The sequence below is a fragment of the Amblyraja radiata genome, chromosome 32 (genome assembly GCF_010909765.2).
Source record: "Amblyraja radiata isolate CabotCenter1 chromosome 32, sAmbRad1.1.pri, whole genome shotgun sequence".
NCBI lineage: Eukaryota > Metazoa > Chordata > Chondrichthyes > Rajiformes > Rajidae > Amblyraja > Amblyraja radiata.
Window position 1 is genome coordinate 28,403,497 of NC_045987.1, and position 21,502 is coordinate 28,424,998.

Genomic DNA, 21,502 nt, shown 5'->3' on the forward strand with positions numbered 1-21,502 from the left:
TATAAAAACTTTTGCAGTCAGGTTTTATGTTCCCTGCCAGTTTTCTTTCATAATCTATTTTCCCTTTCCTAATTAAGCCCTTTGTCCTCCTCTGCTGGTCTCTGAATTTTTCCCAGTCCTCTGGTATGCTGCTTTTTCTGGCTAATTTGTACGCTTCATCTTTTGCTTTGATACTATCCCTGATTTCCCTTGTTATCCACGGATGCACTGCCTTCCCTGATTTATTCTTTTGCCAAACTGGGATGAACAATTTTTGTAGTTCATCTATGCAGTCTTTAAATGCCTTCCATTGCATATCCACCATCAACCCTTTTAGAATTAATTGCCAGTCAATCTTGGCCAATTCATGTCTCATACCCTCAAAGTTACCTTTCTTTAAGTTCAGAACCATTGTTTCTGAATTAACAATGTCACTCTCCATCCTAATAAAGAATTCAACCATATTATGGTCACTCTTGCCCAAGGGGGCACGCACAACAAGACTGCTAACTAACCCTTCCTCATTACTCAATACCCAGTCTAGAATAGCCTGCTCTCTCGTTGGTTCCTCTACATGTTGGTTTAGAAAACTATCCCGCATACATTCCAAGAAATCCTCTTCCTCAGCACCCCAGCCAATTTGATTCACCCAATCTATATGTAGTTGAAGTCACCCATTATAACTGTTTTACCTTTGTTGCACGCATTTCTTATTTCCTGTTTGATGCCATCCCCAACTTCACTACTACTGTTAGGTGGCCTGTACACAACACCCACTAGCGTTTTCTGCCCCTTAGTGTTTCGCAGCTCTACCCATACCGATTCCACATCCTCCAAGCTAATGTCCTTCCTTTCCATTGCGTTAATCTCCTCTCTAACCAGCAATGCTACCCCACCTCCTTTTCCTTTCTGTCTATCCCTCCTGAAAATTGAATATCCCTGGATGTTCAGCTCCCAGCCTTGGTCACCCTGGAGCCATGTCTCCGTGATCCCAACTATATCATTATCATTAATAGCTATCTGCACGTTCAACTCATCCACCTTATTACGAATGCTCCTTGCAATGAGACACAAAGCCTTCAGGCTTGTTTTTACAACACTCTTACCCCTTTTACAATTATGTTGAAAAGTGGCCCTTTTTGATTTTTGCCCTGGATTTGTCTGCCTGCCACTTTTACTTTTCACCTTGCTCCCTATTGCTTCTACCCCCATTTTACACCCCTGTTTCTCTGCGCACCCATTTAAGAACCCCACCACCTCTTATTCTCTGTTTATTATTGTTTTCTTCTTTCCCCCCTACATGTTGGGTCTGAGTGCTTTCCTTCTCTGCCTCCTGCCTTACACACTGTCTAATAGCTTTCTCTATTTGAGTCCCTCCCCCAACCATTCTAGTTTAAAGTCTCCCCAGTAGCCTTTGCAAATCTCCCCGCCAGGATATTGGTCCCCCTCGGGTTCAAGTGCAACCCATCCTTTTTGTACAGGTTGCAAAGATCTCTATCTAACTATCTCTTAAATCCATCCAATGATTTGGCCTCCACTGCCCTCTGTGGCAGGGAATTCCATAAATTCACAACTCTCTGGGCGAAAACATTTTTTCTCACCTCAGTCTTAAATGACCTCCCCTTTATTCTGTGGCCCCTGGTTCTGGACCTGCCCAACATTGGGAACATTTTTCCTGCATCTAGCTTGTCCAGTCCTTTTATAATTGTATATGTTTCTATAAGATCCCCCTCATCCTTCTAAACTCCAGTGAATACAAGCCTAGTCTATTCAATCTTTCCTCATATGGCAGTCTCGCCATCCCAGGGATCAATCTCGTGAACCTACGCTGCACTGCCTCAATCACAAGGATGTCCTTCCGCAAATTAGGAGACCAAAACTGTACACAATACTCCAGATGTGGTCTCACTAGAGCCCTATACAACTGCAGAAGAACCTCTTTACTCCGATACTGAAATCCTCTTGTTATGAAGGCCAACATTCCATTCGCTTTCTTCACTGCCTGCTGTACCTGCACGCCAACTTTCAGTGACTGGTGTACAAGGACGCTGCACCTCCCCCTTACCTGACCTAACCCCATCGAGATAATAATCTGCCCCCTTGTTTTTGCCGCCAAAGTGGATAACCTCACATTTATCTATATTATACTGCATCTGCCACACATCTGCCCACTCACTCAACCTGTCCAGGTCACCCTGCAACCTCCTAACATCCTCTTCACAGTTCACACTGCCACCCAGCTTTGTGTCATCCGCAAACTTGCTAGTGTTGCTCCTAATTCCCTCTTCCAAATCATTAATATATGGTAAACAGTTGCAGCCACAACACCGAGCCTTGCGGCACTCCACGCGCCACTGCCTGCCATTCTGAAAAGGACCCGTTCACTCCTACTCTTTGCTTCTAGTCTGCCAACCAATTTTCTATCCATGTCAACACCCTACCATTCGCTCTAATTTTAGTCACCAGTCTCCCGTGCGGGACTTTATCAAAGGCTTTCTGAAAGTCTAGATACACTACATCTACTGGCACCCCTTCATCCATTTTACATAAAAAAAGACTAAGAAACATTTAGAATATACTTTTAGACACACTAAAAATAACATAAAGGAGAGGCTACCACTATGATGGCGCCACCCGGTGGCAAGTCAGCAAGCAACATACATGTGACATATATTCAAAAAAAATTTCCCTTTATTTTTTTATAAACATATTTCAAAGTTCTTAGCACCTACCTTGTTGCTTTGTTGAATAAGAAATTAATTATCTGGAGCACATTTTCAGTTGACTGTGTTGAAACACCAATTTACAATTATCTGCAAAGTAATCTTTTACTTTGAAATCATTATGTTTCGGTAATGCAGTAGATTCCACAATATTTCTCACTTTACTGCTATAATCATGACAGTGATACCGCTCAGGGAGTTTTAAAACAAAATTACAGTGGCCATTTGATAAAATTACATTTAAAAAAACGTGTAAATCTGAAGTTTGGTTCACAAAAATATATTGTTTCTTCCTTTGTAACCAGCTACTCCTCTGGTCTGCTCACGATGGATAAATTAAGATTATATAAACCAAAAAAATGTGAAAGGAAATGTCAGCATAAATAATAAAGCATTCAAAAATGTGTCACCAATATTTCAATAATAATGACCTTCAGTGACATAGCTACCGTCCGATAAACTGTCATTGACGATGATATGAACATATTACTGCAAAGTTATTCTCTTTTGCTCCAGATTATGAAAGGCACAGCTGCATCCAACAGGTAATTCTGAGTCCAATGGAACAATTTATGACAAGTAGACGTAACACATGTTAATTATTCACGTACTATTTAACACTAATATTTATGAATCTACAAAGAATGAACTAATTGAACAGTGTGCAATTTCTGTGCCTCACGATTCTTCTTAAAACAATGAGTAGATATTAATCTCTAAAGCACAGTAATACTTCAATCATAATGGTGATCTGGATCCATCAGATGGCAGCAGCCGGTGCAGACACTGTCCGTAATGGTAGTTCCAGTGGTGGAGTCTCCGCCATTTGCGTAGGACTCTGCTTAAGACACTCAATCTTTTCAGTAAGTTGATTATGTAATTCCTTCACTGCGTCAGTGCTCTGGAAGGAAAGTGTCAGGGGAAACATTCACTTTATTGTAACAAGGTCAATCACTTCCCTTTTGAAACTCATTCCCCCCAACTAAATGATCCCACCTCCACCATCAAGTTGATGGTTCCAGTTAAGAGCATTACTTGCCCTAATTTATACTTGCATTCTCTTTCAAAACTTTCAATCACTTCGGTGAAATTGTATATAAATGTCCGCATCATCTTTCTTTGTCTGTCGTTAGTCTTGAAGAAAAGGTCTTGCTATTATGTGACTATCATTTAGTGCTGAATGAACCAAGTGCAGACAAGACAGTAATCAGGCTTTAAGCTGATTGCTCTGGTATTACCAGTCCTTAGTGGGAAATGGAATGACTCATGAAACTAATCCTATCTTGTTTCATGGTATTACTCCTTGCATTATGCTACACTTATTGAAGTAAAGGCCTCACCTGTTTGGTGGGTTCCAGTGCCTTCTGCAGAGAGATCATCTTTGAAGGAACCACCTTATGGTGAAGATGCAGTAGCAGGCGTAGGACATGCCTGTGGACGTTTTCTTTACTGTGATGGAATGAGAGTCAGTATGGTACCATTACAGTGAATTAGAAAAAGCCTTATCCCCCCGGTTAGGAATGGTCTTTCATCATCACTAGGTCTAAATCATGGAACCTCATGCCCAACTGAAGTGTGGGAAAGGACACAAAGTGCTGGAGTAACTCAGCATGTCAGGCTGCATGTCTTCACCAGGTTCACCAAAACAATACTCCAAATGCAGCCTCACCAATGTCTTGCACACTGTAACATAACATCCCAAATTCTATACTCAATATCCTGACTTATGAAGGGCAATTTGATGAAAGTCTACCTGTGACACCACTTTCAAGGAATCATGTACCTGCTTTCACTTGAATCTCCACTCATTCTGGTCATAGAGGGAAGTGTGCAAAATTGTCAGGAAAGTTACAGGATCTTCCAGCATTGTCAGCAGAACAATATCTTCCAGTAAAATTACCAGTTGAGGTGGATATGAAGATCCTCTCAAACCTGTTTGAACAGGCACTTTATCGAGCAGCTAGTGTGTGTACAAACACTAGCTAGTGAACTAGCTAATGATCCCAATTTGTGGCCACCGGTTATATATGGGGGAGTGTTTAAGAAGGAACTGCGGATGCTTGAAAATCGAAAGTAGACAAAACTGCTGGAGAAACTCAGCGGGTGCAGCAGCATCGATGGAGCCAAGGAAATAGGCAACGTTTCGGAACGTTGCCTATTTCCTTGGCTCCATAGACACTGCTGCACCCGCTAAGTTTCTCCAGCACGTTTGTCTACCTATATATGGAGGAGTTTGTGTACACCCGGCCAAGGATGCATCATACTCCAGGCACATCTGATTGAATTAGACCTGAAGAGCATGAACATCCAAATGCATGGAAAGGAATGTTTCAACACTCATATTAGATGACATGGTACCCACTGAGAGCTAGCCGACTGGATAGAAAATTGGCTTTGTGGAAGGAAGCAAAGGGTGATGGCGGAAGGTTATTTTTCAGACTGTAGGTCTGTGACTAATGGTGTGCCTCAGGCCCTTTTCCGTTTGTGGTTTATATCAATGACTTGGATATAAATCCACAAGGCACGATAGGAGGTTAAGAGATGACACTAAAGTGGTTGGTATTGTAGATAGTGAAGATGGTCATCCAAAATGATCAATTGGGCCAAGGAATGGTTAAGGCAGTTAATGTAGATAAGTGTGAGGTGTTGATTTTGTGAGGTGTTGAATTAAATCAATGCAGGACCTACAGTATGAATGGCAGGGCTCTGCAGTATTGTAGAGCAGAGGGATTTAAGAGTGCTGGTACATAGTTCCTTGAAAGTGCGTCACAGATAGGCATACAGCACTGCATGATTCTAGGACTATGGTTCAGGATCTTAACTCGAGGACCAATGTTGTCTGTTTCCATAGAACATGGAACAGCCCAGGAAGAGACACTTCATCCCAGCATATTTGTGCTACCACAAAACCAATCTACCATATCCCACCTGCCTGCTCATGGTCCATATTCCTCTATTCATTGCCTGTTCACGTGTCTGTCTAAATTCCTCTTAAATGTTGCTATTATATCTACTTCTAACAGCAGCCCTGACAGTGGACTTCATACACCTACCACATTCTTTGTATAAAATCTGCCTTGTCAAGCTGCTGTCAACTTCCCACTCTCAATTATGTGCTCCAGTATTTGACATTTCCACTCTGGGAATAAACACTGAGCGTCTATCTATGCAGCTCATAATTTTATATACTTTACTAGACCAAGTGCAGACCCGTTGGGTCTGTTCCCGCAACACGCGGTTGCGAGGGGAGGGGGCGGCCTGAGGCGTCACACACACACTAACCAACCTCTCACGCACACACACTAACCACCCGCATTGATAGTATATTAAGAATGGAGGGAGGAGAGGGGTAGGGCCGCCCAGCAGCCGTTGGCCTCAGAGTGAGCCTCAGCTCCATGGCCTCGCATCCTCGGCGCTTCAGACCCTGTGTACGGGGAGGGTGGAGTGGGCGGGCGTGCATGATCCCGAGTGAGCCTGCAGGCCGCCAGCGAGAACGGCGAAAAGCAGCGTGGGGACCAGCCGATCTGTGGCTTCCACCATCGTGACAGAGCCAGGCCGGGGGGGGGGGGAGGGGGGAAGTGGAGGAGAGCCGGGTGAGGGAGTGGGGGGGGAGGAAAGGATTTTATTAAAAATGTGTACAGAAAAATGACTAAATTTAATGAGTGGATTTGCGAATGTAAAAGTAAAATCGCTAGCGAAATGGTAAAAATCTCGGCGTTTTTGCGTCTGGTTTTCGCGGAGTAAAGAATCAAAGGCAAAACGACATACACCCACACACACAGAGTATTAAAAGTATATAGATAAGATCGCCCCTCAGCTTCCAATGTGCTTGAAAAAACAATCCCAAGTTTGTTCAATCTCTCCATATAGCTAATACTCTCCAATCTAGAAAACTTCCTGGTAATAGACAATAGATGCAGGAGTAAACCATTCAGCCCTTCGAGCCAGCACCGCCATTCAATGTGATCATGGCTGATCATCCCCAATCAGTACCCCATTCCTACCTTCTCCCCATATCTCCTGATTCCACTATTGTTAAGAGCCCTATCTAGCTCTCTCTTGAAAGTATCCAGAGAACCTGCCTCCACCACCCTCTGAGGCAGAGAATTCCACAGACTCACAACTCTGAGAAAAAGTGTTTCCTCGTCTCCGTTCTAAATGGCTTACCCCTTATTCTTAAACTGTGGCCCCTGGTTCTGGACTCTCCCAACATCGGGAATATGTTTCCTGCCTCTAGCGTGTCCAAACCCTTAACAATCTTATATGTTTCAATAAGATGCCCTCTCATCCTAAACTCCAGAGTGTACAAGCCCAGCTGCTCCATTCTCTCAGCATATGACAGTCCCGTCATCCAGGTAAAACTCCTCTGAACATCTTCTCCAATGGTATCACATCCTTCCTCTAGTGTGGCATGCTATACACCTTCTTCAACACCCTGTCTACTTGTGCTGCCACTTTCATGGAGCCATGGACATGAATCCCAAGATCACTCTGTACATCAATGCTCTCAACGCTGCTGCCATTTACCGTGTACTTTCTTCTTACACTTGACCTCCCTAAATGTATTACCATGCATTTGTCCATGGCCACCGTGAAGCTTACCAAATTATGCCCATTGTCACAAAATGGTTCCTCCACAGATTTGGCGATCACTTGCCCATCCTCTTGTCGAAGAATGGGTCAAGTACAGCCTCTTCCCAAGAACGACTACATTCCCACTACATTCTGCTTCAGAAAATATTCTTAATTGCATTTTTTAAATTTCTTCCCCACCTTGTACTAAGGCAATTCCATTCATTATTCAGAAAGTTAAAAACCCCTGCTACTCGTACAAGTATCCCATTGCTTTAACAGTTATTTTGTTTGATACTTTTGTCATATTTTATTTGTTGACTGGTTAAAAATCAACATTTTCTCCAGAAACAGACATCCTGGTCCTTGATTTATCGGGTTATGTTAAATTGGAGATTAAACAGTAATCACTGGCTGAACTCAAAACATCTCATAGAAAATATCTGATGTTAGAAGATGGAAGCTTCGCAAATGGGCGTTGACTCCAAGAATAAATCCGACTAGCAAGAATTAGAAATTTACAACACAGTGAAACGACTGTCCTAAATTCCCAGGATATTTTATACTTTAGAGAACTCAACTTAACTATTCCAATAGTTATACTATTACCCATTATAATAACTATTCCAACGTGTAATTAGATACAAGTTAAAAGTGAGACTTGGATAAGCATTGATTTTCTGTCCCAATATTCTCTCCCTCAGTCAGAAATGTTTTCAAGAACATCTAATTAACTCTACTTTTGGAATTAACTTCGGGAACATATTCAAATTGAACACACGCCTAAACAGTTTCAATTTTACAAAAATATAAAGTGTGCTAATTGTTCGGTGTTCAGTCCTAATTTCAAAATATTCTTTCAAAGAACGTGACGCATATTTTTGACTTATTTTTACCTGGAGAAGGTTGTAAGGATGAAACCATCAAAAAGAGCAATGCAGAAGTCTTCTGCAGCAAATTCCTCTGTCAACAGTGTTAGATGACTTGTGAAGAGGTGCAAGAAAATATCGCTAAATGCCATGCTGTTGTACGTTTCCACTGCAATGAAATAAAAAGCACATTTAAACGCCCAGATTCAACGATTTTTAAAACAGGATTTTCAATATCACGAAAGAGAATCTAAAGATACAAAACACTGATTAGAAATATTGCCTCAGTTATATAAAACAAATTCAAGTCTTTCTGTGAATTTCATCAATGGGAAGTACATAGTGAATGTAGATCGGTTATTTCCTACATCAAGATCACTATCTTGAATAAACCCATCCACGCTGCTCCGGCCCGCCTATAACGAATGATGATACAACTGCAGCGGTTTGATTTCACCATTGTCTATAAAAAAGGCAAGGACATGCACATAGCTGACAAGCTATCATGGGTCCTACGCAAAACCAACGAACAACAACTCTCTGAACAGGACCAGTTCTCAGTAATGAAGGTATCGCATCTACAGTTCCTCGTGATTACAAAAATCTCATTTTGTTTTGTCCACATTCCATCATCTCCCTCCCCCCAGATTCTACCATGATGGGAGTAATTCACACTGGCAATCCATGTCCAACTATCCTATGTGGGAGAAAAACAGAGCATCGGGTGGAAATCCAGTTGGTCAAAGGTGAATCAGAACACACGTTCTTGCATCCATGGTCCAGTACCCTGGCTGCTAATCCAGTAACGTAGCTACTAGGCTATGGTACACTTATGCCTCTCTGAAACATATCTGTCCAAATGTCTCTGCTATATGGTTAGGAAAGGTTTATTGGGATACGGGCCATAGGCAGGCACATGAGACGAGCGCAGAACGTCAACTTGGTCGGCATTGATAAGGTGGGCCGAGGGGCTGGGTCCATCCTTTAACTCTATAACACACAAACCCAGGATTGCTCAGAACCATGGCAATAAAATGAAGAGATAAAGCAGAAGTGGTAAAATATTTTAGCAAATATTCCCCTGAAATAATTGTCCTGTTGTTTACGCAGATACTCACCCAAGGAAGGCAGTAATCGTAGAATGGCATTCTTATTCCTCTGCTTCGTGATGTGCAGGACATAGTACAATGCGATTTCACAAGCTACACGATTCTCCTGAATGAACCTAAGAATGGAATAAACATGTAATCTACATTTGATATCCAGCTATTTTTATTAGATTGTTGTCTTCATCTGCTGCAACATTAATTTTATTTAAAATGTCTCACTGTTGTCACCTTCATTTGAAATTCTTTCAAATTTGTTTTAAATATTTGTGCTCACAATATATTTATTGTTAACTGCAACCACACACTGGTTCCAATAACAGCAAAGCCAATACTCACATTTTTGCAGTATGAACACAATAGACTATGTATCTGCTGTTCCAGGTGTGGACTCCAATATATCGGCGAGACCAATGTTTCAGAGACTGGCCGATGGTTTTGTTGAACACCTTCGCTTAGTCTGCCTTGGTCTACCCGATCTCCCGGTTGCCAAACACTTTTATTCCCCTTCCTGTTCCCACACTGACCTTTCTGTCCTAGGCCTCCTCCACTGTTAGAGTTGGAAGAGATTGGAGAAACAGCACCTCTTATTTCACTTGAGCAGCTTACAACCCAGCGGTATATTGATTTCTCTAATTTCAAGTAACCCTTGCATTCACTCTGTCTCCGTTCCTCCCCCACCCTAGTCGTACTAGTTTCATTGTTGTCCTGTTGAGTTTCACTGTCTGTATAATCACCTAGCCCACAGCCAACAATATCCATTGTGGGCTCCACCTTTCCTTCATCATCGTTACTTTTTGCATATCTTTCATTTATGACAATGGCAAGCAATAATCAAACCCCAACTCTGCAGTCTTAGTTTAGAGATACAGCGCAGAAACCAGAGTCCGCACCGACCAGCAATCCCCGCACACTAACACTATCCTACAAACTAGGGACAATGTACATTTGTACCAAACCAATTAGCCTGCAAACCTGTACTTCTTTGCAGTGTGGGAGGAAACTGGATCCCCCAGAGAAAACCCACGCAAGTCATACAAACTCCGTACAGACAGCACCATATTCTGGATCGAACCTGGGTGGCTACCACTGTGAGGCAGCAACTCTATCGTTGAACCACTGTTCGGCCCTGTGTCACGTCTGGTTGTAAATTGTGTGGGCTATTGAATGGGCTTCCAAATCCATCCCAGTCTTTAACAATGGCAGGGTCCAGCATTGAGTCCATGACAAAGCTCAAGTAGCTTCAGTCTGAAGTGCTGAGTAGATAATCCGTCTCGGCTTCCTCCGGAAAGCTGACCATCACAAAATCTCATCTCTGCCAATTCAGTATACTCTGTGTGATCCCATGGAGCAGCTTGGAGCACTGGATATAGAGCAAGTGAAGAAATGAAGATTTGCACTCTTGAATCAGCCACTACTCCAGCCACACTGTTCCAGCATAGTTACAACACTGGCATATACTCCCTCCACCACCTGGGTACCCAGATTCTATTCAGGATACAGAGGAGATTAAACCAATTTGGGGTTGTTAAATGTTTTGAAAATTTAGGAAAACGGTGAATGGAAAAACATAACCATTGTTTGAGATAAAGCAAGTTTTAGTGTTATAAATCTAAAAATTGTTGTTCTCCAAAATTTATGTTAAAAGATTCTCTCCTCCTTTACTATTGTGGGATTTCTGCTAGTTTCTTTTTACCAATTTAGTTTCTTAAACTATCAAAGATCCAGGTGCTCTGTATTTTGCTGCTCAAAGTGCATGGCCATTTTAATTTAGTTTTAGAGTTTAATTTAGAAATACAGCACGGAAACTGGCCCTTCGAGTTCACGTCGACCAGTGATCCCCGTTACATTAGCACACACTACACACTAGGGATACTTTACAATTTTAACCACAGTTAATTAACCTACAAACCTGTACGTCTTTAGAGTGTGGGCGGAAACCGGAGCACCAGGGAAAAGCCCACGCGGTCACGGGGAGAAGGTACAAACTCCGTACAGACAGCACCCGTAGTCGGGATTGAACCCGGGTCTCTGGCGCTGTAAGGCCACTCTACCACTGCACCACCGTATTTTAATGCCACGCAATATCGGGATCAGCTTTGGGACTTTACTTTCTACAACCCTTGTAAGTAACGTGGGTGAAAACTCTGATGGTCCGGTTGCCACGTTTGCTGATGACACAAGATTGATAGTAAGGATAAATGTGAAGAGAAGACTATATAGGCATACAAATGCCTAGTGAGTGGTAAATATGTGGCAAATGGGGTATAATGGGGAAAAAGTGGAATTGGAAGAGAAACACAAAAACCCCCACTTTATCTCAATATAGAGCTCAGAAATACAAAAGCATTTTGTCTAGGTTTCTTAGTGCAGGATAGGCAAATGGCAAGGGCGCAGTAAAGCAGCTAATTAGCAAAGTTAACAATGCTACTGTTTATTCCTGGGGTGGGGAATACCAGCGTTGTACAGTTATGGTGAACCTACACTTGGAATATCATATACAGCATTGATCTCCCTATTTAAGCAAGGATACTAAATGCAGTAGAAGCATTTTCAAGAACATTTACCAAATAAACATGTGGAATTTTCCTAAGACTTTATTCCTTGAAGCACAGTAGGATGAGATGTGATCTTATAGAGGTGTGCCAAGGTCTAGAGGGGAAATAGATAGGGTAAATACAGTCTTTTACCCAGGGTAAGAGAATCAAGAACCAGAGGACATAGGTTTCGGGTGAGAGGGAAAAGAGCGGTTGCAGCTCCTAGACTGTGGAACAGCATCCCCCTTCCCATCAGAACTGCCCCCTCCATCGACTACTTTACGTTAAGACTAAAATCTTATCTATACTCCCAAGCCTTTCCTGACGTCCACTGAGCGAGGGCTATATGTATATATATGTGTAGTTTGTTTGTTTATACTATTCGTATAACAAATGTAAAGCACTTTGGCCAACGAGAGTTGTTTTTTAAATGTGCTATATAAATAAATGTTACTTGACTTGACTTGACTTGATAGGGAACCAAGGTGCAACTTTTACACACAAAGGGTAGTGTGGAACGAGCTGCCAGAGGAGGTAATTGCAGGGCTGCCAACATTGGGTGAGATTTGGGAATGAGAAATTGCGAGAGACCAAGCCTAAGGGAGCATAGCGACCGGGAAGGGGGGGGGGGGGGGGAAGGAGGGTGTCCCCCTCCCATTGGTAAGGAACATTTGCATTTTTCAGCTTGAAATTGTGCAATATAGTGCATACTGTAGCGAGTCTTTTAACTTACACTTGAATGCAATATATATGCTTTAAATTGGATTGGAGCGTTTTTGAAAGGGGGGAGGCTGTGCGATCACTGATCACTGGCCTTGGGGGTACCCGGTGAGGGAGTGGAGCAACCGAGTGGGGAGAGGGTGTGGAAGAAGGGTGTTCCCCCTCCCAGGGTAGGAACTTTTTGAAATTTGATGTATTAAAATCATGTTTTAGTGCACTGTAGAAGTATGATTTCAATGTTTTTTGTATGAAGTATTTTTAAGAGGTAACTTTTTACGGGGTAACTTTATCCACACAAAGGGTGATGGGTGTATGGAACAAGCAGCCAGAGGAGGTAGTTGAGGCAGGGACCATCCCAACATTTAAGAAAAAGTTAGATTGATACATGGATAGGACAGGTTTGGAGGTATGGACCAAAAGCAGGTGGCGTAGCTGGGACATGTTAGCGGGTGTGGGCAAGTTGCACCGAAGGGCCTGTTTTCACACTGTATCACTCTATGACTACATTATACCTCCACCATGCATGAATGCTTCAAAATCAAGTGATCGAGTTTTATTGCCATATACTCAAGCATAGAAACATAGAAAATAGGTGCAGGAATAGGCCATCGGCCCTTCGAGCCAGCACTGCCATTCAATATCATGGCTATTCATCTAAAATCAGTACCTCTTTCCTGTTTTTTCCCCATATTCCTTGATGTCGTTAGCCCCAAGAACTAAATGTAACTCTCTCTTGAAAACATCCAGTGAATTGGCCTGCACTGCCTTCTGTGGCAGGGAATTCCACAGATTCACAACTCTCTGCGTGAAGAAAGTTTGTTTGGACCCATGGTTCTGAACGCCCCCAACATCGGGAACATTTTTCCTGCAGTTACAGTAAGTGAAAATCTAGCAGGCAAGCAGGATGCTTTCACCAACCACCCCCATTTGAAGTCCACTATCTTCCACCATATCTACCCAGTGCTTGGTACTTACTTCCAGCAGCCACTGGTTGTCCTCCAGGATGCACCGAGCCGCAGCCTGATCCATGCCGGTCACCTGGGCGAATTCGGCACAGAGACTCTCACGGCAGCGGCGCAACGCTTCGACGCCTCCGACGGCCCGGGACTCTTGCACTGAGGCTGCTCCATGGCCGGAGCTGCAGTGAGCGACTCGCCAGCCCGGCAAACACTCTCCAGCCCCGCTCCCCGTCCGCATCTGTCCCCGCCTCTGCTTCCGCTTCCAACACCCGCGGCCCATGCAGTTGATATGAGTTTTGAAATTTTCTTTGATCACAGAATTTCTCACAACAGAGCGAGAGAAATTTGTGATCAGCGTGAAAATTTGGTGAAATGCATGGGAGTTGGCAGCCCTGCCTCTCTATCCCTCTCTCTCCACCTCTCTTTCTCTACCCTCTCTCTCCCTCCCACCTAACTCTCATCCCTCTCTCTCCTCTCAACCCCCCTCTCCCCTCCCCCTCCTCTCCCGTCTCACCCTCTCCCCTTCCCTCTCTCTTTTCTCCCCCCTCACTCTCTCTCCACCCCCCTCTCTTCCCTCTCCTCTCCCCCCTCCCCTCTCTCCCTCCTCTTTCCTCTAGTTCCCCTAACTCTCCCCTCCTCTCTCTCTCTTCTCTCCCTCCTCTCTCTCTTTCTCCCTCCCTCTCTACACACTCTCCCCTCTCTCCCCCCCCTCTCTCCCCCCCATTTCTCCCTCCCACCTCACTCTCCCCTCTCTCTTTCTCCTCTGTCTCTATCTCCTCTTTCTCTTTGCCCCCCATCTCTCTCTTTTACCACCCCTCTCTCCCATTCTCTCTCTTCCCTCACCCCTCTCTCTCCCCCCCCCTCTCCCACCTCACTCTCCCCTACCTCTCACTCTTCTCTCTCTCTATTCACACCCCCTCTGTCTCTCCCCTCTCTCTCCTCTCACCCGCTTCTCTCCCCCCACTGTCTCCCTGTCTCCTTCCCCTCTCTCTCTCTCCACCTCCCTTTGAGAGTCTGTCCCTTCGGCACGGAGACTCTCGCGGCAGCGGCACAACGCTTCCGACGGCTCCGTGGCCCGGGACTCTTGCACTGTCCGGAGTGCTCCATGGCCAGAGCTGCAGCGTCAGCCCCGCAAACACTCGACAGCGCCGCAAACACTCGCAAGTCCCGGTTCCCCGCATCTGTTCCCACTGCTGGTTCTGCTCCCATCCCTCCCGCAGCCCCTGCTCTCCAACACCCGCGGACCATGCAGTTTATCCGAGTTTTGAAATTTTCGTTGATCACAAAATTTCTCACCACTGAGCATGAGAAATTTCTGATCAGCGTGAGGGCGTGAGAGTCACGCTCAAAGCGTGAGAGTTGGCAGCCCTGTAATTGAGACAGGTACTATAACAACATTTAAAAGTCTTTGGACAGGTACATCGATATGAAAGGTTTAGAGCGTTACGGACCAAACATTAGACTAGTGGGGCTAGTGTAGATGGGGCATCTTGGTCAGCATGTACAAGTTGGGCCAAAGGGCCGCTTTCATGGCCTACGAGGACAGGTTGGCCAGCTACGCTTGTATGGAATTTGGAAGAATGACAAGCAATCTGATTGCAATACAGTGAATACAAGATACCTAGGGATCTTGACTGGGTGGATGTGGAAATAAAGTTTCCTCTTGTAGCAGAATCTACGGCTAACTTTTAAAAACAAATGATCCTCAGTTAAGGCAGAGAACACTGGATTTTTTCTCTCTCAGGGGTTAATGAGCTTCTGGAACTTGTTTCCATGACCTTTGAGGGAGAAGAGTCTTTAAATATTTTTTATGGGAACTGGTAATATTCCTGATAAACGGACCTTGAGTAGAGATGTTGTCACAGTTACAATCACACCTGTTTGTGCTGCTCTTAATTTATATGTGTGAAAATATTGTGCAATGCTTCCAATGTTATCACAAAAATAATACATGTATTTTTGATGAAACAGAGTAAGAAAGACCTACTTGATAAAGGGTTCTGGAAGACTTGTGGGGTACAAGTTTGCAGCTTTCTCCTCCGTTGGCAGTTTTTGGTCCACGTTGAAACTGTGATCATCTACCACAAAGGCCATTAGGTTTGGTAAGAATTTGGTGATGAGTTCTATCTCCTGCATAAGGACCACAGGTAGAATTTCTGGTTGGAAACCATTATAAAATATTACAGGCGGTGAATATTGTACAGTAAACCCTCATTAAAATAGCGGAGTCAGGGAATATGGGGAGAAGGCAGGAACGGATTACTGATTGGGGATGATCAACCAAGATCATATTGAATGGCGGTGCTGGCTCGAAGGGCCAAATGGTCTACTCCTGCACCTATTGTCTATTATTACAGACCTCTTTATAACAGATTTTGGTTATTGCAGATATTAAAGATGTCTCTTTAAGAACACAGGTGCTAGTTACACTGCAGAGGCTGTTTAAATTGACACGGCATAGAAAGTGAATAGATAGGGTATTCCATCGCTTAAGTGCATAAGTGCTTCCATCGACTCTTTGCTCGATTAAACAACGTAACATACTACCTTTAGTCATTTTACCTTGCAGTAACAAAAATAATATTTTAGCTGTTAAAAAGAACACAGAACACACAGTAGGTTCAGTAGGTTAGTGTTTTTGGAAGGAGAAACTGAGTTAACGTTTAAGATCGATGTCCTTCAATCCAGAACTCCGGGCGTGCAGTTGGTCGTGGGAATATTGTTTAGGGTTTCCTCACCACGTTAATGCCCCAGACCTTCCATTTTGCACTCAATATCTGAACGTGCGAATGAGCAGCAGGGGCAGCAGTTATGGCCGTTCCCAGGTTGCGCTGGACAAGGTGGTGCCGGGCAGCCTCCTAGGGGTGAGGGAGGTCCAACAGGGCTCTCCGTGACGGGGATCAGGATTCTGACCCGGGGCCCGGGCACTAATGTCAATGGGGAACAAACCCTTACTTGGGTATAGTGGACATTTGGCTATAATGGACACAAGGGTTTACTGTATACACATTGTTGAAGATACTAGCATAGGTCCTGTACCAAGCCTTTCTTTGTGCCTCAAATGTAGTTGACATGATCTATGTTTTAAACCTACAAATTAAAAAACTGTTTCAATACAGCTTCAGTCTATTAAACACTCAAATTTAGAGAGTCTAAGATTTTACCAGGACCTATATCTATGATTTCAACTAATAACTCACATTTAGTTTACAAAACAAATATATAAAAATACTTTATAAAACAAATGAATGTGCAAATCTCTTCTTATTTTAATCTTTGCTTTAATGGACAAATACAATCAAGGAGAAAACATGTTTATCCAATTTATTCTATAATGTGGCATGCCCAAAGGGTACTTTAGTGACCATTCAGGACCTCAACATTAAAATATTATAGGCAGATGTTAAGCATTCAAGAAAATCCAAAGCAGTCCGTACAGTTTGATAGAAGTAAACAGCAGAAGAAATGGGAATTAATATTTTAGATCAAGTTAACTCCTCACAAATAATTTCAGTAACCTATCAGAATGTGAATCTTGGCAATAAATATCATTACACAATAGATTATATTTTCTAACTTACCATTTTTGGTTCCTTGAACACCTGACTGTCGATCATATCCCAGGCCCCTTGTCCCAACGACAGCATACGCAGCAGGAGGAGAAGGTCTGCACTGTCCTGATCAATTACACAATTTACAACATTTTTATTTTTTAGATAATATTCTACCAAAATCACACACTAGGGAACACTATGCACCATGCAGAGAGCGTGGAATAGCGCAGGCCTCTGTTTGTATACGTATTATTACACCACAGCCTGTATATTTATCATAACTGTAACACGGCAAAGCACCTCAAGGTTTTACATTACCATCGACAAAAAATGGCTTGGTAGGAGATACTAAAACAGACGAATGGCTTGTTAAAGGGGGGGGGGGGAGTCAGAAAAAAACAAAATTCAATCTGGAGTTATTGCCCTCGACACAGCAATGAAATCCTCAGGAAAAATGAAAAATGTTCATAATCAAAAATGTTCTGATAATGGGGTAAAAATGATGTTTTCATAGTGTCTATATTTCAAGATAAAAATGCCTCTGAAATTATAGATAGGGAATTGTGAGCTATTGACACAATGACAGGTCTGCTGGCTTTGACAACCTCGTCTTTATTTATGGAGACTTGTACTGGAACGTCCCTTCACTGAATCCTCCAATTAAATGTCTGTATATTTGGATGAAAAGTATTCATTTAGTACCTCACCTAGACACTCTGGCTCCAAGCAGATTACCCTGTGCCACTAATCTATTCTTTTTCCCATAATATACTTAGAACATAGAACAATGGAGCACAGGAAGAGGGCCACAGCCCACAAAGTCAGTGCTGATCATTATGCCAAGATAAACTGATCTCATTTGCCTCCGCATTAAACCATGTTCATCCATTCCCTGCACATCCACGTGCCGATCTAAAAGTCTCTTAAACGCGATAATCATATCTGCCTCCACTAGCAGCGAACTGCAGGCACCCTGCATGGCTCATTTATCTTCATTGAAAAGTGTTAAAACACTTGCTCTGCACATTCTGATAAACATTGCCTTCATTCTCTCCAATGCCATCGCATCTTTCATGGCCGACCAGAAATACACGTAATATTCCAAATGAAGTTTAACCAATTCTTATAGAACTGTATCATGACTTCCTGGCTCTTACAGTGCCCTCCATAAACTTTTATTGCAGTTTATCAACATGAGGACCAAAATTGTGCCAATGAAAGTCAAAGAAGCCATTACGAGACTGAGAAACAAGAATAAAAACTGTTAAAGACATCAGCCAAATCTTAGGCTTACCAAAATTAACTGTTTGGAACATCATTAAGAATAAAGAGAGCACTGGTGAGCTTACTACTCGCAAAGGGACTGGCAGGCCAAGGAAGACCTCCACAGTTTATGATAGAAGAATTCACTCTATAATAAAGAAAAATCCCCAAACACATGTCCGACAGATCAGAAACACTCTTCAGGAGTCAGATGTGGATTTGTCAATGACCACAGTCCACAGAAGACTTCATGAACAGAAATACAGAGGCTACACTGCAAGATGCAAACCACTGGTTAGCTGCAAAAATAGGATGGCCAGGTTACAGTTTGCCAAGAAGTACTTAAAAGAGCAACCACAGTTCTGGAAAAAGGTTTTGTGGACAGATGAGAAGAAGATTAACTTATATCAGAGTTATAGCAAGAGCAAAGTATGGAGGAGCGAAGAAACTGCCTAAGATCCAAAGCATACCACCTCATCTGTGAAACACGGTGGTGGGGGTGTTATGGCCTGGGCATGTATGGCTGCTGAAGGTACTGGCTCACTTATCTTCATTGATGATACAACTGCTGATGGTAGTAGCATAATGAATTCTGGAATGTATAGATACATCCTATCTGCTCAAGTTCAATCAAATGCCTCAAAACTATTTGGCTGGCTGTTCATTCTACAACAAGACAATGATCCCAAACAGGAGGTACACAAAATTGCTGGTGAAACTCAGCGGGTGCAGCAGCATCTATGGAGCGAAGGAAATAGGCGACGTTTCGGGCCGAAACCCTTCTTCAGACGCTGATAGATGCTGCTGCACCCGCTGAGTTTCCCCAGCAATTTTGTGTACCTTCGATATTCCAGCATCTGCAGTTCCCTTTTGAACACAATGATCCCAAACATACTGCTAAAGCAACAATGGAGTTTTTCAAAGCTAAAAAATGGTCAATTCTTGAGTGGCCAAATCAATCACCTGATCTGAACCCAATTGAGCATGACTTGTATATGCTGAAGAGAAAACTGAAGGGGACTAGCTCCCAAAACAAGCATAAGCTAAAAATGGCTGCAATACAGGCCTGGCAGAGCATCACCAGAGAAGACACCCAGCAACTGGTGATGTCCATGAATCGCAGACTTCAAGCAGTCATTGCATGCAAAGGATATGCAACAAAATACTAAACATGACTACTTTCATTTACATGACATTGCTGTGTCCCAAATATTATGGTGCCTTGAAATGGGGGGGGGGGGGGCTATGTATAAAGACTGCTGTAATTTCTACATGATGAAACCAAAATGTGTAAAAATGGCCTTTATTAAAATCTGACAATATGCACTTTAACCACATGTGAATTTTCTATTTCAAATTGTGTAGTACAGAGGCAAATAAATAAATGATTGATCTTTGTCCCAAACATTATGGAGGGCATTGTATACTTAATGCCCTGACCCATGAAAGCAAGATTTACCATCTTATCTACGTGTGTTGCCACTTTCAGAGAGCTATGGATCTGGACCCCAAGATCCCCCTGTACATCAATGTTGTCAAGAGTCTTGCCACAAACTGTATCCCTTCCCCTTACATTTGACCTTCTGAATGGGCAACACCTTACACTTGCTCAGATTAAACTCCATCTGCTATTTCTCTGCCCAGTTCTGTAGCTGATCTTTATCCTGCAAATAGAATTGAAGGAACTTCATTGGATTTAGCTGAATGCTGTATGGAAGAGATATTTCTTGACTCTGCTTTCTCTCACAATTTCATTTTTAAGTGCCTCCCTACACTTTTTATTTATCTATATTTAAAACTGTGTGTGTGTATGCGTTTCTGCCTGTCTTGTGGGTGCCAGCCTTTGATTCGTTGCTACGCCAACACCAGACGCAGAAACGCCGAGATTTTTTCCATTTCGGTAGAGATTTCACTTTCATTCCAAGTATCCACTCCTGATTAAATTTCGTCGTGTTTATGTACACATTTTTAATAAAATCCTTCCCCCCCCCCCCCCCCCGCACTCACTCATTTTGTCGCCTCTTGCTGGCCAGCGACCATAACGGCTGCTGGCGCCCGCCTCTCGCCTCAAAGACGCCATTTAAAAACAGCCGCACTGCTGAGTGCTGGAATCTTATGTTCGGGAACGGCTTGAGTTGGAAGACCACGTCTCCCATGGGGGCTACGGGTAGGGAACGGGTCTGCACTTGGTCTAGTACTCTATAATTCTCAAAATCTGCCCCCTGCTTCCTCTTGCCTCTTTATCCAATGCCTGATATCCTTCAACATCCAGTGTTCCCTGTATTGTTACCTGTGGCTTTCACCATTACAGGTCCTGAATCTTCACTATTTCTCCTTTGAATGTTTTCCATTCCCATGTAGACTAACTTGCAAGCAGATGCTCCCAGTCTATCTTTGCCAAATTCTCCCAAATGTTCATGACGTTTGCCTTCCCCCAACTACAGCGCGGAAACTGGTCGTTCGGCCACTGAGTCCGTGCCGACCAGCAATCCTCATAGACTAGCACTATCTTACACACTAGGGACAATTTACAATCTTTACCAAACCTAATTAATCTACAAACCTGTACGCCTTTGGAGTGTGGGAGGAAACAGAAGCATCCGGAGAAAGCCCACGCAGTCACGGGCAGAACAAAAACTCCATACAGACAGCAGTAGTCAGGATTGAACCCTGGATACTGGCGCAGGAAGGCAGCAGATCTACCGCTGCGCCACCGTGCTGCCCTGGTTCATCGCTATGATTTCCATAACAACTTTGAAATATATGGGGTTGTGGTTACTATCTCCAAAATATTTCTCCACGAACTCTCCCGTCACCCAACCAGTTATACTACTTAAGATAAGGTCCAGTAACGTTTCTTTCCTTGTTGATCTATCCACTGACTGCGTTAAAAAGCTCTGCTGGATACACCTCAAAAATATGAAAAACAATCTAAAACATATTCTAAAACAATCTCAGTTAATAGTCAAGAAGTTGAAACCCCTTTGTACTATAACCCTGTTTTATTACCTCTGATATTTCTGAAGCCAGAAAGTACAGAGGATGTTGCCTGGACTAGAGGGAGGATGAGGGGCAATCTTAGAGAGGTGTATAAGATCATGAGGGGAATAGATAGGTTAAATGTACAGTCTCTTATCCAGAATAGGGGAATCACAAACCAGGGACATAGGTTTATGGTGAGAGGGAAAGATTTAATAGGGAGCTGAGGAGCAACATTTTC

General features: G+C 43.2%; 1 protein-coding gene across 1 annotated transcript in view; it reads right to left on the reverse strand.

Annotated features, from left to right (window-relative positions):
- Positions 1 to 2,648: 2,648 nt before the first annotated feature.
- nelfb (negative elongation factor complex member B) overlaps positions 2,649 to 21,502 on the reverse strand; it is a 32,469-nt gene continuing 13,615 nt past the window's right edge. Inside the window, exons 8-13 of the mRNA XM_033048770.1 lie at positions 17,047 to 17,142; positions 15,453 to 15,595; positions 9,262 to 9,368; positions 8,171 to 8,312; positions 4,043 to 4,151; positions 2,649 to 3,603 (exon numbers count right to left, since the gene is read on the reverse strand). Coding sequence (XP_032904661.1) covers positions 3,463 to 3,603; positions 4,043 to 4,151; positions 8,171 to 8,312; positions 9,262 to 9,368; positions 15,453 to 15,595; positions 17,047 to 17,142 — 738 coding nt within the window. The 3' untranslated portion in view covers positions 2,649 to 3,462. The remainder of the gene's footprint in view (positions 3,604 to 4,042; positions 4,152 to 8,170; positions 8,313 to 9,261; positions 9,369 to 15,452; positions 15,596 to 17,046; positions 17,143 to 21,502) is intronic.